Source organism: Gavia stellata, chromosome 22, assembly GCF_030936135.1.
Source record: "Gavia stellata isolate bGavSte3 chromosome 22, bGavSte3.hap2, whole genome shotgun sequence".
Classification (NCBI taxonomy): Eukaryota; Metazoa; Chordata; class Aves; order Gaviiformes; family Gaviidae; genus Gavia; species Gavia stellata.
The window spans coordinates 9,934,635-9,962,395 of NC_082615.1; the positions used below are offsets into that span (position 1 = coordinate 9,934,635).

Below are 27,761 nucleotides of genomic sequence, written 5' to 3' on the forward strand. Positions count from 1 at the left end.
TTCCCCCGCCGAGCCCGATGTGAGCCGCCCCGCGGCGGGGCCAGGGAGCGGGGCCATGAAGAAGGACGTGAGGATCCTGCTGGTGGGAGAACGTGAGTGCGGGAGGGGCTGGGCCGGCCCCGGGGCAGGGCGGGGGCTGCGGCTGTGGGGCAGGGCGGGGGCCGCTGGTGTGAGGGAGAGCTGCCGTGACCATGCCGCCGGCTGTCAGATCGGCCTGGTGCTGCGGGGCGGGCGGTGCCTCATTCCTGCCCGGGCTCCTTCGCCTTGGGGCGGTGGGCCCGGCCCAGGGCGCCCGGGAGAGGAGGGGAGCCCCGGCCCTGCGTGGCTGGCAGAGGTCGGGGTTGGGTGCTCCGTGGTCGCTCCGTGCTTGATTACAGCGGCGGGAGGGACGCGCCGGGGGGCGCGGCAGCCTGCGCGGGCGCTCGGCCGGGAGCTCCCGGCTTCTCGCGTCCCTTCGCTGGATACCGAGCGCGCAGGATGGAAGTCAGTTTGCGGAGTTGGTGTGCTTCTTGGACGTCCCTGGAGATGCAGCTGGGCTGAAATTCTTGCCCTGTATTTGGCCATGTCCTGTTTAAACTTTTTTGTGTGGAAACCAAACTTAAATCTTTATTTACTGAGTTTGGAAATCCGTGGCCAGATGTGCTCCAGGTGGTTGTCAGTCGGGTGTTGTGGGCTTGTGGCTAGGACAGGGCCAGGGAGTCCAGGTCCCTGCTTCTGCCGTTAGCTTACTGTATGACCTTGAATAAACAGCACATACTTGCATGCGTGACAAAGTTACGGTTGGTCTGTGCTTTTTCATATGTTCCTAAAATTATGTCCTTAAGTTCACACTTAGGTACCCAAATAAGTGGCTAGGCTTTCAAAGATGCAGCTTCTTATTGATGTAAATAGCAGCAAGGAGGTTCTGTTTCGTTAGTTTGAAAAGTGTGCTTAAGTTCCTCACAACAAAAGAATACAGAGTAATTACCAAGTGTTATTAGTAAAATTACTTAATTATACTAAGAATGTAGTACTGCTAACAAAGCTTTCTTGAGATTTGAATGCCTCGTATATATTTATAGTACAGTTTATGCAGTTATTTTATAGAGCAGGTTCGTTCTGTCTGTACTGCCTAGAAGGATCCTCCATGATTTCTTTAGAGAGGAATCTTCAGGGAGATGGTACCATGCAGAAAGAGTTAATGCATTAAGTTTGTATTTGGCTAGTTTTACAAGACTCAGTTCACTTAGAAATGTATTTGTGCATTTGAATGCACAGTTGAATTCCTCTTCAGAATATATGCCTGATTTACCTTACTTTCTTTGGCAATGGTGTGTTCTGAACTAGCTCTGTACAGTGGTTTCAGTACAGGTGTAACAGGTGCTTTGATTTGGCAACTAAGTTCACAGTGTGTCCAACTGAGAATTTCAAAGATACAGGTCTCTTAAATATAGCAACATACATTACATGGCACGCATGAGAGCTGGTGAGCATCTTTATACTATCTTTTTGTTGGAATTGTAATGAACAGAAGGGAGAAATTTGTTTTACAAATCAGTAAAACTTGTCAGTTATACTGTTAGTACTGTTTTGTATACATGTGTGTTATATGTATTCGTCTGAAACCACAAGTTAGTCTAGACCATGTGGTACTTGAAAGATGATAACAGCAGACTGTCAGGTTCAGACTCTGAAATATCATGTGAAGACCTTTTGTTGTAAGACTGTTCCAAAACACAGCCTTTTTATCCCCAGTGGTCTACATTTTAGGTTTAAGGTTGTTTTAGTCCTAGTATCCAGGGTGCAAACATCAATTTTTAATAGCCAATAATTTTATGCAGCGTGACCTAAAAGACTTACATAGGAGGAAAAAGATGAGATAATTATCACAAAGTGCTGTGCTGTTTTCTTCATTCTAGTCAGCCAATATTGTTTAGACTGTTATTTCTAAGACTATAAACAGAATTCGAAAGGCGAATGGTTGACCTAGATTCAAGCAAAATAAGCCAAATCTCTACACTTGAACCTATGGGTTTTCATAAAAAACAGCTCTAGAACACTTGGAATTGTATCAGAAGCTTATAAATAGTGAGTGTCTTTACTAACCGGCAATCCATAATCTTCTATTTTCAGTCATATAACATTAATGAAATGAGTTTCTGTATCTCAAAGCCAACATGTTTTCTCACTGTTTCAAATTGAAGCTGACTTGGTCAGATGCAAAATATGCTGCACCATTTTCGGTAATTATCTAATAACTTTACTTGCCTATCAGGAAAGTACTTATCTATGGAAATAGGAGAGCTTTTAAAGTTCTTTTGATTCTGCCAGGATGAAACTTAAGACATAGTTTATGCAGGAGGACACCTGGCAGCGTGAATTACGGTTTTAGCTCATATGAGTATCTTTGATGAAAACACAACCGTATTGCTGGTAAGAAACCTGCATCTTACTGCTCTCCAGCTAATACCACTGGTGAAAAATTTACAACTGTTCTCCCTAAGGAAAAGTCTTCCTCCCCAGGATAACTTTTTCTTTGCTTTTCATAATTTTGTAATAACTACTCTTTAATTTGCCATGATGAAGAGAAGCTTTTTTTTCTGGATGTCAGAAGGCCCTTTGTTACTATACCAAAAATAGACTTGGATAAGTTGAATGTACTTTGACTAGATCACCAGTTCAGTAATAGCATTTTCTGCACAAAAACAATCAGTCTTACAATTTCATCTCTTCTTCTTCTTCCCATATTCATAATTATATACAATTAAATAGACAAGTGTAAATGCAGTGATATTAGCAAAACAGCTTCTGTCAATTGGTGACATTTTATATTGTTTTTGGTAGGAACAGTGGTGCAGGCTCTGACTGACTGATTGCGAGCAGTATCTTGGCTGGTAAAACATGCGTGCTAGCGAAGATGCTATACATCCAGAATGAAATAGTTTTTTGCTTGAATTGAGGGCTGTCAGAAATATACAATCCCAGATAATACTTGAATTGGAACATTTTGTTTTTTAAGAAATGTCTCGAAAACAAAGCATTAATAGTTTTTCAGGGCTTTCAAAGGAACAGGAAGTTGACAGATGAAGGTTTTTAGAGAGAAGGGAACCCTGAGAAAAGTTACTAACTCCTAATTTTAAAGGGCCACATTAAGGATTCTCAAAACCAAGCAATCCAACTGTGATATCAGAAGTCTGAACTTTGCAGGTAAACTGAGTCATTTATTTGATTGAATACAGTTGAATATTGAAGCAGAGACAATATTATTCTTTTTCTTGGATTAAGAAAACTGTGACTTTAGAAGGGTTGGTGGTTTGCCGTGTTTTTCGCTTTTTGTGGGGGACAGCTCATTTGTCTCAAGGAGATCATGCTCTTGCACTTTCAAAGTAATCAAACTAGTTTGTGGCAACTTTGTCCACTGATGATAGAGCCATGTCTTCTTGTCCAGCTCTTATCCTTGGTAGTTTAGGACTGAAGCACAATCATCATATCAAGAATACTATAAAAATAGTTAATTCCTAAATTCCTTTCTGTGTGCTTTCTTTGTTTCTATTTATTAAGTTGTATTAATACATTTCCAGTTTGTTTTGAATTTTTGTTTGTTTGCTTAAGTGTTCTGTATTAAGGTTAAAACCTGCTAATTCTTTTGTGTAAGACAGAGCAGGATTTGATTCCCCTCTGGATGAAATGCAGAAGTGTGAAATGGATCCTAAAGTTTTACAATAAAAGAATTATGAGAGAATTGCTGTCATCTGTATTTAGTATGTTTAAAAAACAGATAAAAAGCCTTTACCATGGTCAGTTGGAAAATGTTTTTAAAATACTTCCCATTTTAAGATGCAATGCAACTATTGAGTGTAACAAAACCAAATTATCTAATCTCTGTTTTTAATGCTTTTGCAGCCAGAGTTGGGAAGACATCACTAATTATGTCTCTTGTCAGTGAAGAATTTCCAGAAGAGGTAGAGCATCCTTATTTGTTTTCTATGTTTTATTTCTATCCTTTTGCATAATTTTTTTCGAAGAGTAAGTTAATAGGCTCTGCTTTAAAATAATGTTTCCTATTTAGAAAAAAATAAAGTCTAAAACTGTAATGATGACTTCTGGAAGAGTGATGTAGGTTAATTTAAATATACCTCTGCGTGAAGATTAGGAATTTAAATTTTATCTAAGTGTCTTTCTTGTTTTTCACATGCTTAATTAAACTATTTTTTTTATATCTGAGGAATGTTAGGGTTTTTTTAAGCGGTTGAAACTGGTCATAACTGGCCGCATATTTCAACATTAGAGACTCATAAATGGGAAGGTGCTGAAATTTTTTTTGAGTATTGTATTTAAAGAGCAAGTAGATTGCAAAATGAATGAGAATTCTTAGAGAATGTTTTCCTGACTCTTTTAAAGTAAAAAATACCTAAAACTCGTAACTGCTATCTTCCAGAATAAAAGTAAAGCTACTTCTTTTTTATTCCTTTTAAAAAAAACAGCACATAGTTCTCTTTATACCCTAAAAAGAACTGCGCTGCTGTAAATAGTTAAGCTTTTTACATATAAACATGAATGTTTATTTCTTCTGATCACAAGTCTTAAAATAGACATCATGTGCTGCTCTTTGAATCTACACTGCGCTGTGTTTAATGCAAATCAGTAGGTTACCACAGTTCATGAGTGAAGATTAGATTGTTAACATAACTGAATTTAGTTCCCAACCTTGCAGGTAAAAAGGAGCTCCAGTTTCTGTTCTTAAACTGCTCAGGGACCCATTCCTTTGACAGGTTGTTTGTTGATGTATTTAATGAAGTGTAGGCCTCTATTCACTTCTCAGCTTCTTCCTGCTGTATAATCGAGACTATTTCTCTCAATTAATGTTGAGAGAAAAAGCATCATTGATATATAACACAAAATATGCCTGAAATTACAGAAATAACTTTAAAAAATACTGCATCCTATATAAACTGCTGAAAGAGACATGTACAATTCCTGCAGGTCAGTCATGCAGATCAGAGCTACATGGGTGTGTGTAACAGAAACTTCAGTCTTTGAAATACTGTATAATATACTGGGTATTATCAGTAATCGTTCTTGATGAAGATGTAAGTAGAGCCTGAAGCTTTACAAAGAGCCATTCTTCCAGTGATTGGCTTTTCTTTTTTCCTTTTTTTTATTAAAAGAAAACAAAAGTATCATGAAAGTTCAGGGTCAGCAGGTAAAAGACAATAAATAGCTGTGCAGGAAGTTTTCATTGAAATTAGGTTTAAGTTGAGTCTTCCTGAATATGGATTAGTGTTCTCTGGAAAAAATGGCCAGCAACCATAGCTAGTTTAAAGTATTTTGCAGAACACACATTTTATTAGTATCATGTTTTGCTTTGCAGGCTTTTCTGAACTTATTGTTTAGCACTCTGTCAGAAGCAAGGAACTGGTCTCATTTTTTACGTAATCATAACCTGACTTGTATTTTGTCTGTGATGCTCGTTTGCCGTATCTTGAATATTTAATTTTTTTTTTTTTTAACAACTCATGCACTGTTCGCAGGGATAGTTCTTGTACTGATTTCAGTGAGAGTAGGATCAGGATATCTTGTGCAAAAATTAAAACGTTTAAACGTAGATTAAACAGTATTAATTTGTCAATAATGGCTTGCTAACTCTGACGTTACTCTCCTGCTAAAGAATGTGTAGCCCTTTGAAGTAATTGTTTGAATTTGATAACCCCCCAAATTTTAGAACTTTTATTTATATGATGTTTTTGTTTACAGTAAATTGCAATTCAGGTTTTGTTTATAGTTTTCACTGTTATAATAGTTCTCTATAAATGGTTTGGTATAGTGAATTTGAGTTTTATAGAAGCATTCACTGAATCCCTTAACAGCATTGCTTTCTTACAAAGCATGCAGGAAGTTCATTATTCAGTAAGCAGACTAACAAAGAATGAGAAAGTAGCAGTGACTTTCAGTACATTGCAAAAAAAAAACCAACAAAGTACTTGAACTACTACTAAGTTGTTCTATTTAAAGCTGACTAATTGGCAGCTGTATTATAGTGTACAACTCTTTTTGACCATCTGGATTTTCTGGATTGTCTTTAAAGGTTTTTTCTTGCTGTTTCTTTACAACCCAAGGTTCCACCACGAGCTGAAGAAATCACGATTCCAGCTGATGTCACCCCTGAAAGAGTGCCAACCCACATAGTGGATTATTCAGGTAAGGACTACACAATACCGTTACTGTTTGACTGATTTGATGTGGAATTGTTTATCTAACTCAATAGCCTCTTTAACAGTCATACTGGTATGGGACCAAAGCTACATGTAGGAAAAGACTAGATTAAGGAGAAACTCATGAGATAAAACTAAATCAGATGATGATGGCTGGTCCTACTAATTCAAAGCCTAACATTAACTGCTGTTGGTACTTTCATGAAAGACAGTCATAGCAATATTCCAGTGAAGTTAGTATTCCTTGCGTGATGGATGTATTTACAGGTTCAGACAAAAGTGGATACTTTCATGGAATTCAAAACTTTTTCTTTCTTTCAGTGAAGAATTTACTAAGATGCAGGAGCCTTTACATACTTCATAATCTGTGTCTTTGTAAATTTCTAAGTTTGGACACCTTATCCTTTTGTGTCAGTTTCATATTTTGTATTTTTGTTTTTTGATATATTCTAATCTCCTTGACCTTACTGAATAGATAAATAGGCTCAGTATCAAGGTTCATATGCTATCGTAAATATATGCAACAGTTAGAAAAATCCTTCTGCCATTTATAATAGAAGCCGAGAATTAGGCCACGTTAGCAGATTTCTTCCTATCTTCTCTCTCCCACCACTGCTGAGGAAATATCTTTGGTGTGTTTAACTATTTGCAACGAAGAAATAATGCACGTTTTTTTCATTGGACTTGAGCTTAAATTTATGTGGAGTGAGTTCTTCCTGTTGGATGAAGTGTTTCATAGATTCGGTTAACAGAAGCTTGGTCTCACTAAAAAAAAGACACTGTAATAAAATGAACATATGTCATATTCTGTTGTAAAAGTTTACATTATAGAGCAATGTTACTACTTATTACCCCAGGAAGGGGCTGTTGATAAATGTAGGGGAATGAAAACTGTGACTCATTCCAGAGAGAACCTGTCTACAAATGTAATTATTCCTCTTTAAAATAGCTACTGTGTGCAACAGACTGTTTCTGTCTTTCAAGTTAATGGATCAATTTCATTATTGTTACAGTAGAAGCACTCTTCAGTGCTTTTTATAAACAGATGTTTAATAACAAGAGCTTTCACAAGGCTGTCTTACGAGCATTATGAAATAGCCTAGTTCGGTTACTTAAGTTTTTCAGTTTTGTTACTTAAGTTTTTCTTCTTCTATTGAATGCAGAAGCAGAGCAAAGTGATGAGCAGCTTTACCATGAAATATCACAGGTAAGTGTATTTTAGTGTTTATTAGAAAATAGTTTCTGCTTCTGGAGAAATCTTTCCTTTTTAAGTTCTCTGCATTAGATGGGCTTCAGTTTGAATTGAAAAAAACCCAACCTCTCTTGCTTTTTCTTGCTTGGCATTTCATTTTGTTTTGTGCCCTGTGCTATAGTAAACCTTCCTCTATTTAAGAAAAGTAGGTACTGCCACTGTGCTAGTGAATTGAGCTTAAGCTTTGTGTTTCCAAGGGAAAGCACAGAACCTAAGTATCTTTTAATCAGTAGGCCAAGGGATTGACAGTTTTTGTAAAGAAATAATCCTACCCTGGAAAGATCAATTTCGGTTCTTTCTGTTGTGTTGTACTATTGCATTTATGAATAGTAGGGGATTCTTGATAATTTTATAATTCCTTCTGCTTTCTATTTTCAGTTCTTTCTGAGCACCTTTGCACATTTTCTGTACAGTCTGTCACAGTGTTATGTTCCATTTCTGGCACTTAGTTTGGTACTTGAGTGGAGGCTCCAAATTATGATTCTTCAGTTTGGATTTCTTGGTAGCATAGGCCTCTCTGCAAGCATAAGCTGTGAATGTCACACTACAAGACATGGTTTTTGGCACTTCTCAACATATAAATTGTTTGGTTTAAGCTGTTGTTCAGGCTACAAATAGCTTAAACAAGTCAGGGACACAGTCTGTGACTAATGGTGGAACTGTTCTTACTCTGATGTTGTTGCGTATGGTTCTTAATTGTCTCTGTTGCTCTAGAGACTCTGGACAGTGGAATTCCATGCCTTTCCTTTCTTTTCATTTTAGGCAAATGTGATTTGTATAGTATATGCTGTTAACAACAAGAATTCTATTGATAAGGTATGGTAACACATTTTATCCAGTTTTTGCTTGAGATGTAACTTGTGCACTGTTAATTGTTGGCAAGCTGAAAACTGTATTAGACATTTAAAATGCGTAAGATGGTGTTTGAGATCAAGTTGTTAAGAGAACATACAGATGTATGGTTGCTTCTGGTCCATTTCAACATTTGAGTTTTCAGTCATTTTAGTCATCTGAGAAACTTGCTCATTAATCAACTCCAGTTTTTATTTGTTTTCTCCTTTGTGGGTAAATATGTGCCTTCTTGGGAAAGAAGCAGTAGCCATTGTAGTAGAACTTGTGTACAGTTCAGTCGTATTAAATTTGAAAATGCATTTTTCATGTTTGTTTTTAACCCCACTTTAGGTAACAAGTCGATGGATTCCTCTCATCAACGAAAGGACAGACAAAGATAGCAGGTGCATAATAAGTAAAGATGAGAAGTGTGGATTAGGCTGCACGTTGATGGGTATCAATGGACAGTGTTGAGGATGTTAATTGTTTAAGAAAACAAAATTCTAAACTTGAAGTTTATATAAGAAGTCCAAGCAACAGGAGATTTAAAGTATGTAGGTCTGTTACATATGCCAGCAATGCTATTGATTTTTAATTTCATGGGCAGCTTTTACCAGGTGTGTTTATATTTGTTATGGTATAACTAGTTTTGGCTACATTGTCTGTATAGGTTTTCTACTGATGCTGGTTTTGTATAATAACAATATGATTAGTTACTTTTGTGTTTAAGTGTGTGTTTTTTGTAGTGTCAACAAGTATGTTTCTGTCTAAGTGTATATCAAAACAATTTACTTAAAACCGCTATTGTTTAGTTTTGCCTATTGGCTGCCAGTGGTATTTAATTACATCATGAAAATAATATAATGGCTTCTGGTGGGAGGTAGAATGCTAAATTAAGATAGATCTTTTTATCCCTCTGTCTTTAAAGCTCTTAACCTTTTTTTGTTTTCAGGCTGCCTCTTATATTAGTTGGGAACAAGTCTGATCTAGTGGAATATAGCAGTATGGAAACTATCCTTCCCATTATGAATCAATATACAGAGATAGAAACATGTGTAGAGGTATGCAAGACTATCTGAAGTTAGAATGAGTAACATAAAATACATTCTTGCCAAGCATGTGTGGCAACTTTTTAACAGAAAAGGTGATTTTTTTATTTTTTTTTGTTCAAAATAAAATATTTCAAATATAGGTCATTATCATGGTGAGTTTATATGTTATTTTCTTTAGAGAAGATTACACTATTGTATGATCAAATGTTACTGTCAAATTCTTCTAATATTTAGAGCCTCCTCACATCCTTGCCTTTAGCAATTGTTTTAAATTTAATATTAAGCCAGACAGGTGTCTGTAAAGTATTAAAAATGGAATTAGTATGTGTGGACATGCCTCTCTTTTTTCTTTTTTTTTTTTTTTTCAAAGTAGATGTGACTTTTTCATTTCTGTTCTTGGTATGACAGCAAATTGTAGCAAGACCTCCTTTATTAATTACTGACCAGGTACAGGGGCTAGATGTCTTTTTTCCAAAACAGCACTGTACCCATAAGAGGGGGCTACATCTTTAAAAGTTTGATGCTTACTTAAATTTCAGAAGAAATCGCCAAATAGTCAAGAAACTAACTAATCAATGTAAGGATTTCTCTTTCAGTGTTCAGCCAAAAACTTGAAGAATATATCTGAGCTATTTTATTATGCACAGAAAGCTGTTCTACATCCAACAGGTCCTCTTTATTGCCCAGAGGAGAAAGAGGTATCTATACATAGATTCTAAGAGCAAATAAGGGGGGGGGAGTTAATCACTTTCCTGTTCTTTCCTTTTCAGTGGATTTTGCATTTCTTAGTGTGTTCTGTTACCACCACCCCAACTCCAAATGTCAAGCATTGTATTTTATAATATAAAAGACAGTTTTTTGTTGCCCATGTGAACTGCTAAGTAAAATGAGAAGCTCTGGTAATGGCTTTAAGCCAAATGTAATGTGAACAAAATCTTGTGTTTGATTCCATTCTCCTTTAGATATATGTTTCACAGGAGCTTCATTTATTTCAGGGAAAATACTCCAGACTTGACCTGATTTAAGGGAAAGAACTTTTCTGAGCATCTTGTGAGACTTTGGCAAAAGGGATAGGAAAAAAGTGATGTGGCTGGTTTTAAGTATCATGGTTAGTTAGCTGAGCATATTATGGAGGAGTATGTTTTTTTTAAAAAACATTCATTTCATGGGCAAATACAAATAAAATTTCTAAACGTAACTCCCATGTAGTATTGGGCAGTAGGGAAGTTGCTTCAATCATAAATAACTTTGTTAAGTAGAGAACCAGAGAATAACCCTGTTTTGATTTCTTCCATCAGAATCATCTTTATGAGTTAGTAATGTTGTGATAAAATTGTTGTGCTGAAATCTTTTTGGTTTTCCAAAACCAATCTCTATGCAATCTGTGTGACCTCTATGAAGAGAAGAGTCCATCATCACTGTAGTTGTTGGGAGAGAATACTTGGAAGGTATCCCAGCAATTCTTTTGTCATAGAGATAGTCCATATGATCAATGCTTTGCCTGGTAGATGAATGAGCCCTGTGAAGATTTTTAGTGTTTGATGTTTGAAGCCTTCTGAAGTCATAGTTGAAATGGTGAATAGAGATAGTGTGCTTGTTTAGAAAGAGTTGACTGTAGTTCTAGAGCTGTTTATTTTTGCAAGGCACTGGAATTGCAAGGCCTTTTTTTTTCCCCCACCAAAAATGTTTTTTGGGGAAAAAAAATCATTTGGTTGTTTTTTAAAGCTTTCTGTAGCAATAAGACTGAATTTAGAGAACTGATTTTTTTAAATTTTTTTTTTTTTAATAACTAAGTAGTGCCACATTCAGCTTGTGAAGAGCTTGAGGCTCTTTTAATAGTTGAATAGAAAGACATTTAGTGTGGAATAATTGCTTTAAATTTATGGATATAAATTTGCTAGATCAGGATTTTGTTTCCTTTTGCTTTCTATTTTTATGTGTATGAATGTCTCCATTCTAAAAATGTAAAATGAAGGCTAGTATCTGTTTTCATGTGATTTAGCTGCCTGATGTCATGCAATGTAGTCTTTCTATATTCAAGCCTAGAAAGATACTGAACTTTGTTTTATTCCTTAGATGAAACCTGCCTGTATTAAAGCACTCACTCGCATTTTTAGAATTTCTGATCAGGATAATGATGGTACTCTCAACGATGCAGAGCTCAACTTCTTTCAGGTAACTCTTTTGTTTATCTTTTCACCATGGTTAATAGTTGAACTATATAATTCTAGAAAAACAAGTGATTGTTTTTGAAGGAAAAGTAGTAAGGTGAATTGTAAGGGTATCGGGTCTAAATATTGAAAGTCTCAAGTGCAGCATAAAAGAGTGGATCTGTAAAAACAGGAATGGTATTAGTTTTATTTCTAAACATTGTTCAAGTTTTAGTTCAAGAGCAAAATAAAAAAATCTATTTAAATGTACAAGCCCAAATGCTTGTATTTAAAAACGAAATAAAATAAAGTTTGTACACCTTTCTTTCCACTAAAATTGGATTGTCCTAACGTTTAAGGCTCTATTTCATACAGGACATGCTATTTGTCCAGCTTAGTAGCTAGTGGACCTAACATGCTCTTTTTGGTTTTTGTTAGAGAATTTGTTTTAATACACCACTGGCACCTCAAGCTTTGGAAGATGTAAAGAATGTAGTAAGGAAAAACCTAAGTGATGGAGTTGCAGATAATGGATTAACATTAAAAGGTAAGCCTTATTTAACTCTTAAAAGATGTGTCTTTATGCAGTTGATAACCACTTACATAAAAAAGCTACTCTTTTGGAATATGATATCTATCTTGTTTCTTTTAGACTACAAGAACTGGGTGTCGTGGCAGTATGATATCAAAGGATGATTAAACTGAGGAATAACGGGGCAAATAAAATAAGTTCTTTCTTACTTCTTGTTACAGAGCTTGGAATCCAAATAAGTATACTGATCCAAAAGAGATTGTCTCCTAGATAAATCTGTATTTTGTCTCTAGGCTCACTGGCTGCAGTACTTGTCAGCAAGGTGTGGTGTCTGTCAACATTTTAACAGCTTTGTTGTACAGATTTGCTTAGAGCATATGGCAAAAGTGAAAGGAGAAAAAATGTTCTCTTTCTGGGCATCAGTGTAACTGCTTTGCTTGTGGAGTTTACATATGCCATAGGACTTGTGAGGAATTATAAGGAGTGGGAATCTTAAGGCATAGCCTTACTAAACAGTGAAATCTCAGTGTTCATTAAGCCCTGGAAAGTGCTAAACAAAAATCCTACCCAGTTATTTTGGTACAGGAGAAGTAAAGGTAGTCTTCCATGAGACTATTCTCCAGGCTTCTTGCTAAGACTTACTATTTTAAATCGTTGAAAATATTGTTGTCTTTATTTTCATACAGCTGTGTTCTAAAATGCTGGTACTGAAAGAAGCAAACAACAACAGAAAACCGAGTGGGTTGTTTTAAGGAAACAGTTCTTTAAAGGACACTTTTACAAATAACATGATTTCTGAACCTTTGGTCTGTGTAGATAATGCTGTAATGTGACCCAGGAGGTTTTAAATCTGAATATGTATTTCAAGCTTTTTTGTTTTCAGTCTGATTCTATTAAAAATACTTGTAGCAGATAAAGCACTTCAGGGCCTTAAGATTTCATCATTTGATTTTTAGGTTTTCTTTTTCTACACACACTTTTCATTCAGCGAGGAAGGCATGAAACAACTTGGACTGTTTTACGTCGATTTGGATATGATGATGACTTAGAGCTTACACCAGAGTACTTGTTTCCTCCGTATGTATCACTTATTTAGCTTTCTTTAACTTACACGCATATAATTTATGCTGCCTTCTGCTTTGGCAGGAGGAGAGAGTTATTGTAGTGTGTTTATTTAACACACTGTTATGTCAAGTATTTCCCTTACTTTATGACCTACCAGCCAAAATCTTCATCTGACTGAAAACTACGAAGGAAGAACTCCGGTCTCTTGTGCCAAATCATGCACTGCTATCTATCTTTATAAGAAAGATTGCAGAAGAGACTCTTAATACAAAACTGGAACATAAATCTGAGCGGTTGCTCAGATGGGCAACAAATTAGAAAAGGCTTGTCAGTATTTTCATAGCACTTGAAATCATTTGAAAATGCCCAAATTAATAAATTAAGAGATCAACTAACTCTGTGGCTTCTTTTCAAAAATGAAACTACATAATTCTTCAGAAATTCTTCACCATGAGGGTGGTGAGGCACTGAAGCAGGTTGCCCAGAGAAGCTGTAGATGCCCCAGCTCTGGAAGTGTTCAGGGCCAGGTTGGACGGGGCTTTGAGCAACCTGGTCTAGTGGAAGGTGTCCCTTCCCATGGCAGGGGGGTTGGAACTAGATGATCTTTAAGGTCCCTTCCAACCTAAACCATTCTATGAGTCTATGCTAATTTTCCATTAAAGAAACAAACAAACCTACCAAAAATAAACAACCAAACCAAACAAAAACCTGATCACTATATAGCTATATATCATGTAATATAAAGACACTCACTCATAATTTTAGAATTCCTAATAAAAAGTATGTGCTTTCATCTCTTTAAAGAGAGGTCAAATACCAAATGTAATTCAAAAAGTCTGTATTTTGAGTTTTAATATTCTATGTTTCATAAACACACTTAACACTTCCTGTATTTGTTTTTGTTTTCAATAAACAGGCTAAAAATTCCTCCAGACTGCACAACAGAATTAAATCATCATGCGTACTTGTTTCTTCAAAGTATTTTTGATAAACATGATTTGGTAAGCTTTTAATTTGTCTGTGTGTGTGTGTCCTTATACTTAAGAGCCTTAGCTTGCTAGCAATTTTGGTAGCGAAAAGTGTGTTTTTGTCATTGTGTCATTTCATTCAGAAACTGGCTCTGGCTTAAGCTTTGCAGTCAAAACTAGCCTGCTGTTTATAATTCTGTCTACAAGGAGACTTGGCAGTCATAGTTGTACTACTGAATTTTTTTTAACTAGCTCATATATTTAGTCTTACTTAAAAACAAGAAAAGAACAATGATTAAAAAGAAAGCAGCTCAGTTTCTTATAGCCAGTTTCTTGAATCTTGCAAGCATACAGCAAGAAAGTATCAGTTTAGAATAGACAGGAATTAAGTGATTTATGTCTGATATTGTATGCTTGTTTTCAGGATAGAGATTGTGCTTTGTCTCCCGATGAATTGAAAGATTTGTTCAAAGTCTTCCCTTATATGCCATGGGGACCTGATGTTAACAACACTGTTTGTACAAATGAAAGGGGATGGATTACATACCAGGGGTTTCTCTCTCAGTGGACGTAAGTGTGATACGTTACATTTTAATAGTTGAGAACTTTGGGTATGATAATGCTTTTGTAGATTCCTCTTAAAAACCTAGTTGAAAGAGTGGAAGTTAAATAGCTGAAAATTGACCCAAGCAGTCAAGTTTTTATAGTCATCCAGTGGCCTAATCTTCAGACAAATGTTATAACCTGTTCAGGATTTGGGCAGTATTTAGTGCTAACTATGAAGAAGTGTGTCTTCTAAATGTGGAAATCACCCTGAAATTTGTTGAAATATTTGTTTCTGTTTTTCTGCTCTTTAGAGATGGCATGAATAACGTTGTTCAATAATGAGGGTTTTTTTCCTATTGGAAATATGGAAAATGAGGAAAACATTATTTGCTGAGGAAAAAAAATATGGTGTAGGTTGATAGGCCTCAGCAAGTACTGCCTTCATAGTGTTTTGCTGACTATTAAGACTTGTGAAGTTGCCACCATTTACCTTCAGAGTGCTTTTGTCCTTCAGTACTACATAGTGCCAGGAATACTATCATGTCAATCTGGAGATAGGAGGAAAAAAATTTCAGTACCGTAGAGAATTGGTATCACAGGTGCTAACAATTTAGAAGCTTCTTTTTGTCCCCTCTGCTAGACTAACCACATACTTAGATGTACAGCGTTGCCTGGAGTACCTGGGTTATTTAGGCTACTCAATACTTGCAGAACAAGAATCTCAAGCGTCAGCAATTACAGGTAATAAAAAATTTGGTACAACTTAGGAATTTAAATTTAGAAATCTGCTCAAGAGTAAATTGTTTAAACAAATGGTTTGTCTTTTTTCACTTACATTCTCTTTTACTTTCTGTTCAAGTCAAACCTTTAAATTCGTATTTTTGAGAGATTGTTTTGTGTGCATTTTAATGTAAGTGGACAGTTACTTCATGTTTTCACATACATACATGCATGTACATCTTGTGAAAAATATTTTTTTTTTTCCAAAAGTGACAAGAGATAAAAAGATAGACCTCCAAAAAAAACAGACTCAGAGAAATGTTTTCCGATGCAATGTTGTTGGAATGAAAGGCTGTGGGAAAAGTGGAGTTCTTCAGGCTCTTCTTGGAAGAAATCTAATAGTAAGAAACTTTTTGCTTATTTTCACCTTTATATGCTTTTCAGTTAAGGTTAGACAGCAAAACCAATTGATCATAGAGCTTTACTGATTATTACTGAGTTTGGCGAGTTCTATGAGGGAATATAGAATTATTGGGGAGGGGTTTGGGTTTTTTTTTTTTGTGGTTTGTTTGGGTTTTGGTTTTTGGGTTTTTTTTAGCAAATAGACAAATGGCTATTGTATGCATTAATTACTTGTACATCGTGGATTATAGCTATGGATGTACTTGCAAAATAAACTAAAGATTACTGTAATTTTCATTCATTAATAAATGGAGTAAAACAGCTGTTCAAATATAACTGAAAGGGAAAAGTTGCTGTGGTCTAACATGAAATTCTGCATTTTCAGAGACAGAGGCAAATACGTGCAGAACACAAATCTTACTATGCCATTAATACAGTCTATGTATATGGACAGGAAAAATACTTGCTGGTAAGGTTGCCTCATTATTGTTTGCATAAGACTGGTGAATCATAAAATTCAGTGAAGTATTCAGAACCTTCTGCAAACAAATCTCTGTTTTAATTGTCTCTTCTTCATAAATGTGGATTGCCCCTCTCCTTTTCTGGTTCATATAACTTCTGGTTTTACATGTTGCTAATACTTTAAACTGAACCTGTTCAGGACCTGTATTTTGAAACCTTGACCTGAATTGTACAGAACCCAGTCCATTATGTTTCTGCTGCAGGGCCTCAAATTATAACATATGATAAATTATCAGCAAGCAGTCTACCTATTCAGTAAAGAATCTGTCACGTAGGGTGATTAGGATGGCTAAAGTTAATCTTCAGTGGGTGAAATAGTTTCTTTAAAGCTCGTTCCACTGTAGTTTTCCTTTATGATAATATGATACCTTTCTTTGTTTTCCAAGAGCTAGTCTTCTGCTCTGTGGTTTTTCTCTATAGGATGAATGCCAGTTTCTATGAGAATCTTAAGATTTTGTGTTAAAGTAAATGTAACTTTTTATGCTGAAGTTGTGATTGCCTGCAGATGTGATGTTAACAGCTCATATGTGTTGGTTTATGGTAAATTCCTCCTATTTCTTTTTCATTCATTCTGCCTATTGTCAGTCCATTAGTTCTAAGGATACATAAAAATGAGCCATAAAAATTATGAGAAAAAGAAAGTTATAAAATTCCTTTAACTGCATACTGACAAAGCTTTTCTCCCTTTCTAACCACCTTTTTTTTTCAGCTACATGATGTCAGCGACTCTGATTTTTTAACTGATGCTGAGACCGTATGCGATGCTGTCTGCCTGGTATATGATGTCAGTAACCCTAAGTCCTTTGAGTACTGTGCCAGGATTTTTAAGGTTTGTATAGTTTATATATACAGACCTTTACATTTATATATTTTCTCACTGACAAAATACTCAGTGTTGGTTACTGGTCCTATACACAAGTTCTAGTGTTTAAAAGACATTTGATTTATGAGTGCTGGTTATATATGGCTGATGCATTAAAAATGCAGTTTTGTTATTCATAAAAAGCTAACATCTACTTGTCTGCATAAAATATTCTGCTTCTAGAAATGCCTGACTTCAGTGCAATGAATATATCTTAATGCTGCTGCAAACAGTTCAACTCAGGCTGTTCCAGTCGAATGTATCATATACTGTTTCTTTCACTTCTTTCTTTAAATTTGCAGCAGCACTTCATGGATAGCAGAATACCATGCTTAGTGGTAGCTGCAAAGTCCGATTTGCATGAAGTTAGACAGGAATATAGTATTTCTCCTGCTGAATTCTGCAAAAAACACAAAATGCCTCCACCTCAAGCCTTTACTTGTAATACTGTTGATGTGCCGAGTAAGGATATCTTTGTAAAACTGACAACTATGGCAATGTATCCGTAAGTACTTGAACTGTTACATTTTTCATATTGCATGGGTCACGCACAATACCACTGCATGTCATCGTTAGCCACGAGGATGGGACTGCCTCGCTGAGATTTAGCAACAGAGAGACATAAGTGACTTGAGTAGAATTTTCAAATTATTTCAGATTAAAAAAATTGGTATATATGCAACATAGAAATCAGTGTCAGCTGTTGTTGCTAAGGTATTTTTAAAGAATACCCTACTTAATCCAGCTCGTGTTGCAAATTCCAACAAATATGTAGGGTTCTATTTGGTCCTTATTGTGGATGTATAACTCAATATGTCAGTATTCATATTTTGGTATTTTTGAGATACTTGTGAATAAGTTGTGCTGTAATCCTTGTTAATAGCTCAACTTGGCAGTTGTGTACAAGTAATGACAGATCAGTGAACAACAGTTCCCCCAATGCACTGCTTGAAACTATTTTATTTTATGGGTGTTCATTACTATGTGCTTCAGTTCATTAATCGACTAGATCTTACCTTTTTTTTAATAGAATTTCTGTATAAACACCTTTTGGGCTTCAGATACAAGATACTTAAGCTCACGTTCTTCACTACACATCTCACTGTTGCTAAGCTCCCTTTGCATCTTTTTTTTGGTGGGTGGAGCTTTTAATATGGTGATGAACTACATAAATATTACAGCAGATGGAGTCTAGTATGACAGCTGACATTTGCTTTAAATTAAATAGCACTAATGTCACTTTCACCCAAAATAATAGGATGTTTTTTAAATATTTGAATTTATTGGATTAGATTTGTAAAGCTTTTGGTTTGGTTTTGTTCTCTTGTATTTATTTTGTAGCGCTGGAATACTGGGAAACCACTAAAGTGTAGCACTGACCAAATGTCTGTCATATCAATATTCCTGCTTCTCCCTTAGTTCTCAAGCATGTGTGTTTGTTAGGGTGGGAAAAGTAGAGGCAACTGTCACTTTGTAAAGCGTGCATTCAAAGTGTTAGAAAATGTGGCTTACTTTCCTTTGAAAAAGGGGTGTTATCTATTGCTGTGCAGAGATACTCAGAAGCCTTTAGATGCTTTCCTTACAAACTTAAATAAATTCAGCAAACATTTTCATTCATGTTTGTGCTTTGCTATTAAGATCTGTGTATGGTGGTAATGCCAAAATGTCCAAGACGTAGAACATCTAACCTTAAAGTTCTGCACAGCTGTAGTTGTACCCTTGCTTCCCCAGTGTATTTTTTTTCTCCTCTCCTTACTCATTCAAATGTACCTTTTATTCCTAAATCTCACTTGGTTGTGGCACAGTCCTAATCTGCACCTGATTTTATGAGCAAGATTTCAACTCCTGTCCTTCTGTGTGTTTTCGCAGCCATGCCCGGTTACGCTGTATGTGCGCCTGCAACAGGTGTACATTTTGCATCTGTCAGAACTTCCTCAACTCAGACTTGCTGCAATCTGTAAAGAACAAACTCTTCACTGCAGTTCTTAACAGGTCCTTAACTTTATTTACTAGGTACCAGGTGTGCTTTTAAAATAAAGGTTTTTTGAAAAAGCAATTGGTAACCTTATATACTGCAGATTTTTCACTCCATATCCACTAAATAGGCAGATACTTTAATAATTGTCATAAAATTGTCAAACTTTGTTTAATTTGAAGGTACTTTTGGTCTTTTGAGCTTAGTCCAGTGATTTCTTTGAAACATTACCAATTTGGTAGTTGATTCAGGCACTTAGTGATTGCAAAAATACTGTGGAGAAGTTAGGACTGTGTTTTTAGGGAACTGGTAATGGACGTTAAGTAGTGTCTATAAATCTGTGTAATGTCTCTCGCTTGAGACATTGTAGGTTTGTTTAGTATTGATTAGAGGTAGTGCTTCTTAGATACCAGTGACACAAATATTTTCATAAGGGCACAGCTTGACTGTAGCAACATCATATAACGTATTACATGTTTATATCTGCTAGTTGTTCAATATTTGGGAATTCATAGAATTTCTGTGTGTGTGTGTTATGCTTGGTTTGCACAAAGAGTGGGTATTTTGTGTAAAAAAAAAAAAAAAAAAAATCTGGAGCTTTTAACATCCAATTCCTCTCTGAATAAAACGCAACATGTAAGAAGTGGTAAATGGTTAAACATTTGCAGACGCTTTGGAAAAAGCAATTGGTAAAGAGAGATAACTGGTTTTCAGCTTTGAAAATGGTGCTATACCTTGCCTTGTGTGTACTGCAGGCAGTTTTTGACACACATGATTTACTAACACCTCAGCACTTGTCATCTCACCCCAGCAAATGGGAGTTCAAACCGAACAATTTTTGTAGTGTAGTGGTTCCATCCTTTATAGCCTTCTTGGAGGTGTATATGATAAATGTGATTCTTAGAGGCAACTATGATAAATGTGTTTATTTGAAGGCCATGGTTAGAATATCCTGATGTGCTGCTGGTCCATGTATGTTACCACTTTTTACTGTTTTCAGATGTAGCTGCTCCAAGTAAGAGTGGCTGTCTCCTTTAAATGCAAGTTACACACACATAGGAGGCCTACTGATATACCCACCTACAGTATTGAGCATCTTTGTGAAATACCACTTTAATCCAAGATGAAAGTGTTAACCACAGCGTGAGAATTCAGAGAAGGGTGAAAAACTCATTAGCTTAGGAAAAGACTGAATATGAGCGAGACTGTTCATGCTGCATCTCTTCTACAGCAGTCATCCCTCAGACAAAAATCCTTTGAAACAGCAGCCTCTTTGCATATTGTCGCTCTAAAACTTCATTCAGCAGTCACTACTAGAAAATCCCAACTCTTTCTTATTGAGGCTGAAATCACCTCCATAACGCATCCTCATTTTCTGGAACGGTTGTGGGTTGCTACATGGGTTAGCTGTCGGGGCTTGTTTCTCTCTTGTCTGGGCCTGTGGTTTTTTTGAGTCCTGCATTAGACGTTCCACTTCATCCCTCTGAAATACTGTCAAGGACTCAAGGTACTGAAATCTTTTTATGAGAAGTCTTGGGAGGCTGTCATTCCACACCTTGTCACTAGATAGTGTGGAATAAGCTAGGAATCTACTACTGCCTAAGAAAGTCTGTAATTCAAGGTAAGGACAACTCATAGACTTTTCCACTGACCCTACAGAAAGGAAAAATTATTTGCTGGAATCTCTATCTATAGTCATTCAGTTAGTAGCTAGGTTTCGTTGCAGGTTTCCAGCATGCTCACTTCATCTCACCAGCTCTCTTCCTAGTTAGCTCTTCAAGGGTGTTTCCTCACTGAACACATTGCCACAGGTTATTCACCATTCAGTGCATGGACTACTGTGTAACTGCATGTGTAGTAGAGATGAGATATCTGTAAGCAAGAGGGAAGAGCTCTTAATTGTACACTTAGAAGGGTAGAGGTGGTTTTCTTGTTTAAAAATGTTAGCTCCTTAGATGCGTTTTTAATCTCATGATTTGTGATTAGATTAGGGAAAGCATTTGAATCAAGAAGTATTTTCTGATTTAATTAGTTTATATAACTTTCATTATTTTGCCTTTACAAGTGCTTACCATTCGGTCAGGTAGTTGGGCAAAAGTTAGGTAACTGATGTGTAAAGGAGGTTTTTCAAGGGTACTTATTTTCTTGATCCCTTCCTATTCTGAAGCTTTAAGCAGTGGAAGTAGGTAAACTGAAATTTTTCAGATTGGACCCTTCCTGTATTATTTGGTCCTAAGTAATGCTTCAACACTGCTACCAAGGCAAAATGTAATATCACATTTGAATATTCCCACCTTAGTAATTAAAGCAAGAACATTGCCTCTATGCAACTGAAAAACCTATTCATGCCCACCTTCAGTTTCTCTTCTATGGCCAAACTTCAAAGACTCTCCCGAGGCTTTGCAGGCTATCAGAAAGGCAAGTTCAACAAATGTGGAAGTTCAGTTTGGAGATGTTTATTGTGCAGGAACAGGATTGTTGGTTTGAACTACCCAGGATCACACTTTATTGGTTCTTTGAGGAAGATGGCACTGCATTCAAAGCACTATACATACATGCATGTATGAGACTTATTACTATCCTGTAGTATTTTTATATTTTTAATTTGTTCTTTCCTTTAGGTGTTCATTTGTATTTGTCTGGCTGGCACTTAATCTCTTTTTACTACATTGTTTTACCTCTTTTTAAAAACAAGGTTTCTGCTTATGTCATTCTAACCCTTTCTTTAATTATAAGCTTGGATTTTTGGCTTCTTTTTTTTTCTTTTTTTAAACTCTAGAGCATCAATTTTAAGTGTGTTTTTCTGCTTTCTTGGTTTTAAATCATTCACTTGTTGCTTTTTGCTTGTATAGTAGTGACATTTTTCTGTCAGCTAAGTTAATTTCAAAGTAATTCTAATGCATGAGAATTGTGTTGTTCAGTGAGGGAGACTTCTCAGAGCATGTTTTTTCTTTCTTCTAAAGTTTTTAAATATTGTGCAATAGAAGTGAAGTTCTACTTGCATATAAAACATGGTGGTTTCAGGAATTATTTGTAAGAGTATTTTTTTTTCTATGAAAACCTTCCTTCTGTGAAATTAAAGTTAAGACAATAGTTTCATTTTCCTGTAATAATGGGAAAGTTGTAAGAGTATAACCCAGGATTTATTTTTCACTATGTGCAGTGTTCACAGATTATTTTTCAAAACTATAGTATTTTGCCATTAAATCTAATTGCAGAAATCTATCCCTATAGTTAGATGTCCCCAAAATTAGGACAGTATAACAGTATTTTACTTACCCATTTTTCTCCTCTAAACTTAACACCCCATACTGAGTAGAAGTTTGCAAAGCTGCGTCCCCTGATTTCTTTCCAAATAGAATGTATTGAATTGGTATTTTACATTGGTTTTAGGTTTTGTAGATAATAAGACGCACTTGAAGCTTTTCACATTTTAGACGGCTAATGCATGGGGGAAATTCTGACTGCTGGAGTTGGTTTGCATCCTAGGAAAATATGTGCCTGAAGGGAAGCTGCAGCAGCTTGCGCATGTTACGCGATGTTTTTGGAATTCAGTTGCTTATATTTTATTGTTGGAACCTATTGTCTGTCAAAGCAGGCTGCTGCTGCTTGCTGGCTGCATTCACTTGCTTATAATTTTGGTGTGAGTAGCCATGTGACTAGCCTGTTGGCCTCACCACTGTGCTTTTAAAATGCTTTTAAAAAAATAGAGGAATGTTTTTGAACTTTTATAGTTAAGGTTAAATCTTCCCAGACCTGGGATTCTTCTGCTGCTGACGTAGGGAAAAGTGGCAGTATTGGCCCATAACTCAGAAATTTGCTGTGTGTAACCATGACAGGCATGCTCAGTTAACCTCTTGATAAGTGCATGTTGCAAACTTCTTGTGAGTTGTTAAAGCCTCTTAAAAGAAAGACTGTACAGATTTCAAAGATATTATTCGGCAAGTGACGAGTTACTTGACTCACTATTAAGGCTAGATTGAATAAAAATCAGTCTTTTTTTCTAAAATGCATGTTAAAATCTGAATTTTATACCAAAGGCAAAATTTCTAGACTTTGTTATATATGTGGAACTAATTATATGATTAAATACACACATGAATCTATATGGGAAGTTTGAAACCTAGTTATTACTAATAAGCAAGAGTTTCAAATACAGCTTCATTTATGGAGTCCTAACTACTACTCTGTGTGTGTGTATGTGCACATCCATATAAAAGTTTAACGCTTGGAGAAAGTAATTTTTCTAATTCAGAGTTACTGTCTTACTAGAAGACAGTAATAATTTCTGCTACTGGTGAAAATTAGTTTCATAAACATAACCACACTGACATTAAATTTGAACATTATTTACTGAAGAGGTAGAATTTGTCAGCAAGTATTGAGAAATGTTTTTCTGCGTTATAGCTACTTTCATGTCAAAGAACCTGTGCCAGAAATGAACATTGATCCATTTTTATTATTTCAGATAGATTTTTTTTTTTTCCCCTTTAATGGCAGCTAAACAGTATTAGGGATCAAAGTTGCAAAAATGGAATTTATGACAGCATAAGGAACATTTAAGGAAGAAAAATTGGAATTTTTTTTAAAGTTGTAAAGCAATTAGACATCCATAGTGTTCTGAATTTCAGTAAGTACTTTTGGACATTGGATTTTTGGGCTGAGATGTTCAGAGGGCCCTAATCATTTCTTATTGAAGTCAGTAGATTTCCTTGAGGTTATAAGACAAATCCCTGCCTTGATTTAGTTCCTTTGTTTAAATGAAAGAGTCAGTTACTGTTAGGCTTAGAAAAGGGATCAGAGTCAATTTACTATCCCTTTAGACTTGAAAAGAAGGTTTTATCATGACTGAGAATATATTAATTGTTTTTAAAAGGATGAAGCATACTCAGCAAGTTTCTTGCATACCATTAAATATAGATGTGTGCAAAAGTCAAAATAAGGCAAATTATAGATAGGAATCAGAAAATCTAGATGTGAGAGATAGTGCTTTATGAGGCAATGCAAAAGCATTCATTTGCAGTTTAAACAGTGATTTGCACTTTTAAAGGGATGCTTTTTAAATTATACAAATAGTTGGGCATTTGAATTAACCAAATTAAACTTGAGAGTTGTTAGTTATACAAATATTTGCCCAACAGAGCTTGTCACATAATCTATTAAAATCATGTTACATACAAATGATTTATTTTACATACACAGATAATTTTTATAATTTACAGATTTGAAGACAAGTGTTTTATAGTCTTTTACTAAAACCAAAAAAACCCCACAAATGCTAAAGCTCTTAGTAGTGATAAAGTACTTGAATTGAATTGAATTATCAGCAGTTATGAGATCTTGTCAGTTTTAGGGCTGATGTGTTGAAGCCATTGCAGGGTGTTTAGCCCAGGAACTCTAGCTCGTGCGTACGGTGCAGGAGTATTGCAGTAGTACCCTGTTGACACGTGAAAGTTGAGGCTTTGGGGATGGAGTGGGAAGAGATTCAGTTTCTTAAGCCGTTTTCTTTGTCCTTAAAGCAATGGCATTTAGCTACATACAATCCTCGTTTTTTACTTAGCTCATCAAAACTAGAAACTCCATTTATTTCTGGTTTACCCCAAGCATAAGTTTTTAACAACTGCACAAGAATCAGTGGCTAGATGGCTAAAAATTATAAATTCTTTGAGCTTTGTAATTTGAGCATATTTGAGACACTTGCTGTTGTTGAGCCATGCTGTGAACTGCAAACTGTGCATGTGTGTAAAAAGGTTAAGACGCTACATAGATGAGTTGGGGGCCATGCTGTTAGCAGACGAGGAGAGCAGTATTATGCAGCAGGTGCACGCCGTCAACTTTGTAGAAGATTCCATCTTCATGGAGTCATCTCTTGGTCCACGTTTACTTGAAGACAGGTAACAGCAGCCAAACTAAGGTGACCTTGCCATTACTGTTTCCCTTTCTTCCCCTCAGCAAACCCCTTGACATCTAGTTTGCGGAGAGTTTGTCAAAACTATCTGTAGAAGAACTAATGCTTGCAGGAATTCATGAATTTGATCTGTTCCATAACCCAGCAAGATATTCTTAAATAAGATTAGGATTTTTTAGAGACCAGCTGTGTGTGTTTGTGCACCAAGGAGCCTGTTCTTCAGCATGTGGTATGATAGTACACTGATTATCTATATGGCTTATATTGCTCCTGCAAATGTCTACTAAAGAATATCCTAAACTGGTTTTGTGTATTTTGATAGCAAGTGACAATTCCTGCTTTATTAAACAGCTTGTATGCTATAGCTCTGCAGTTCACACCGTAGGAACTCTCTTGTGCACTGTGTACGCTTAGGATCTCTGTATGCTCCTTGTATTTAATACTCCTGCAGCTTTCACTGAGTAACCCATGATGATTAATACAGGTTAAAATATGTAGGCTAGTGAAATTCTGTTGTAAGTTCTATCTTAAACAAAAGCAAACAAAAAAACCCTTTACTATTGTTTAGGACCTTCTTGTGCTTTGAATTATGGCATTTATGATAACTTGTTTTAAACGGTAGCTCCTGCTTTATGGTAAGCTGTCATACTTGAGACTACTTTTGAGGATGGCTAGTCGTGTTTAACTGAGCATGCTCACAGACTTCTTGCAGTATTTGGGAGAGTTGGGTCATCGGCTGTCTCTACTGTCATGCAAGATGTGGCTTTTTATGTCATGCAGTCACTTCATACTGTTGTTACATCTTGTCTTTTTCTGTTGATGCCATTGTCACTGCTTGTTTCACTAGCACTTCTCTTAGCTTTCAGCTTGGTATTGGATGACTGTTTCTATTGATGTTCTTGTGACTGTAATGGGAAGAAAGGGATTTACAAATGGTCCTTCTTTCAATTCTAGCTTTTGGAAAAATATTACTTGCTACTTGTCAGTAAACTTTTTTTGGGGAAGAAGTATAAGTAGATATTCAACAGGACTGGAAAGCTTTTCATGGAAAAGCAGAAATACACAAATTCAATTTAAAAAAAAAAGGATTTTGCTGGACAGAGTTGTTCTCACTGCGGGTTATTAATTATTTGCTAGCTATTTTTGTTTTCCTTTTCTGAATGCTTGCTGGTACTCTCAAAGAAGACACACTGCTCTCCCCACATTCATGACTAATGATCTGTCCCTGCATTTCTCTTCAGTTGTGTGAGCTCTCTGACTTCAGTGAGATCTACGAATGGGATCAGGGCTGCAGATCAAATCCTAAGCTTTTAAGAAAAGTAAAATGACTGTATAAGTACTCGTAAGGCTGAATTGTAAGCTGCTTGCCTGTGACAAGTGTAGTGATGAATTTCCAAAAGCAGAGTAGTTAAAGATAAGTTGTCTGATATTCCTGTCATGGAATTAACCTGATTTTGTATTTGTGTTAAATTTTAGGCATGTGACACAAGCGGACCTCAAGAGCTCTACATTTTGGCTCCGAGCAAGTTTTGGTGCTACTGTCTTTGCAGTTTTGGGCTTTGCTATGTACAAAGCATTATTAAAGCAACGATGATCTGAGAAGAAGCACATCTGGCCCTACCAAATAAAAAAACCCTTTTATGTACATTCTGAATGCTTTAAATTCTGCTAGAAGTATTTATATATGCAGAGTTACTTTATTAATATTTGTAATTCATGCATAAGATAATTTTAAATTATAGTTATAACTACAGTATTGCATAATGTGTGGAAAAAAGAATTGCATCTTAACAGCCAGCTAAAATGGCTTAACTTGTGAGGCCAAAAGGGAATTTGTTGTAAATAACCTGTACATATTAAAGCAGTAAGACATTGCTTCCCAAAAAGCTATTCAAAATACTGTTCTTAGATGTTTCACCATGGTGACATACTAGTGTATAGTCAAAATTCATTTTCAGTAGAGTAGGTTCAACTCAAGGATCATACTTCCTCAAGGATTGCTTATTTATTTCACATTCATCTGAAGTGACTTAATCTTTTTGGACTATAAGCTATACCAGGCAGAATTTGTGATTTTCATTCTTACCCTTTTTAACTGATGAACAAATTTCCCCACTAACTATGTATTTCAAGAAAAAGTCATTGTTGCTGTCCTGGCCTATGATTTTGTATGTTACATGACCAGTGACATGTTTAGCAGTCTGATGTTTCTTTTAAAAGGAAAAACGTAAACTTCAAAAACTGCCAGATCAACTTCATATGGTGTGTGTAATTTGTGTTTTTCATTTTCCACTATGTTGTGTTTTATAACCCTTATGAATCAGATGAACAAATTTGTATATTATAAATGTTTATAATTTGAAAAGTGTTGCTGTTTAATTTCTCACATCTGTCAATCATACCTGTTGAAAGCTGTGTATAAGATAAAACTAAAATAGTACACAGTGCCTATTCTACTGTAGAATATTAGTTGCATGGATCACAGTGCATTCTGTAACTGGCTAGAATTACCTATAGACACAGCTTTTTTAATGATTGAGTAAATCAAACATTAATTCCTCATGACAAACCTATTTTTCCATTGCTGGCCTTTTCAAGTATTTCAATAAAATAACTGTGTACTGTGTTTGTGTTTATATTTTTCTCCTTTTGTTTGTTTTTTTTTTTTTGTTTTTTCCCCTTCCCGTGTTCTGAAAGGCAGTCCTTATAAAACCTTGTCCTTTATCCAAGAGAGTATTGTTAGTGCCTTCAGTTGTTGGAGCTTAAATGTCTTGGTTACCTAGTT

At 35.8% G+C, this 27,761-nt stretch overlaps 1 protein-coding gene across 4 annotated transcripts; it reads left to right on the forward strand.

Moving 5' to 3' along the window:
- Nucleotides 1-27,602, forward strand: RHOT1 (ras homolog family member T1). Of its 4 annotated transcripts, XM_059828341.1 has the most exons (21): nucleotides 1-92; nucleotides 3,883-3,941; nucleotides 6,096-6,177; nucleotides 7,355-7,398; nucleotides 8,206-8,259; nucleotides 8,626-8,678; nucleotides 9,227-9,335; nucleotides 9,923-10,024; nucleotides 11,403-11,501; nucleotides 11,915-12,023; nucleotides 12,965-13,085; nucleotides 13,990-14,074; nucleotides 14,466-14,611; nucleotides 15,228-15,328; nucleotides 15,578-15,708; nucleotides 16,095-16,178; nucleotides 16,941-17,060; nucleotides 17,396-17,598; nucleotides 18,963-19,085; nucleotides 24,819-24,962; nucleotides 26,453-27,602. In XM_059828341.1, exons 1-21 carry the CDS (start codon nucleotides 56-58, stop codon nucleotides 26,568-26,570), a joined length of 2,124 nt encoding a protein of 707 aa, XP_059684324.1. In that variant the 5' UTR covers nucleotides 1-55; the 3' UTR covers nucleotides 26,571-27,602. The 4 variants fall into 4 exon arrangements, with proteins under 4 accessions (XP_059684324.1, XP_059684325.1, XP_059684327.1 ...); XM_059828342.1 differs by lacking the exon at nucleotides 24,819-24,962; XM_059828344.1 differs by lacking the exons at nucleotides 18,963-19,085; nucleotides 24,819-24,962 and having other exon boundaries at nucleotides 1-96; nucleotides 3,887-3,941.
- The last annotated feature ends 159 nt before the right edge of the window (nucleotides 27,603-27,761 follow it).

Excerpts from the sequence above, each read along its gene's own strand:
- RHOT1 (XM_059828341.1), top strand. The coding sequence starts at position 56 with ATGAAGAAGGACGTGAGGATCCTGCTGGTGGGAGAAC. Across the intron at positions 7,399-8,205 it reads TTTACCATGAAATATCACAG|GCAAATGTGATTTGTATAGT; the intron begins GTAAGTGTATTT and ends TTTTCATTTTAG. Across the intron at positions 14,075-14,465 it reads TTTTTGATAAACATGATTTG|GATAGAGATTGTGCTTTGTC; the intron begins GTAAGCTTTTAA and ends GCTTGTTTTCAG.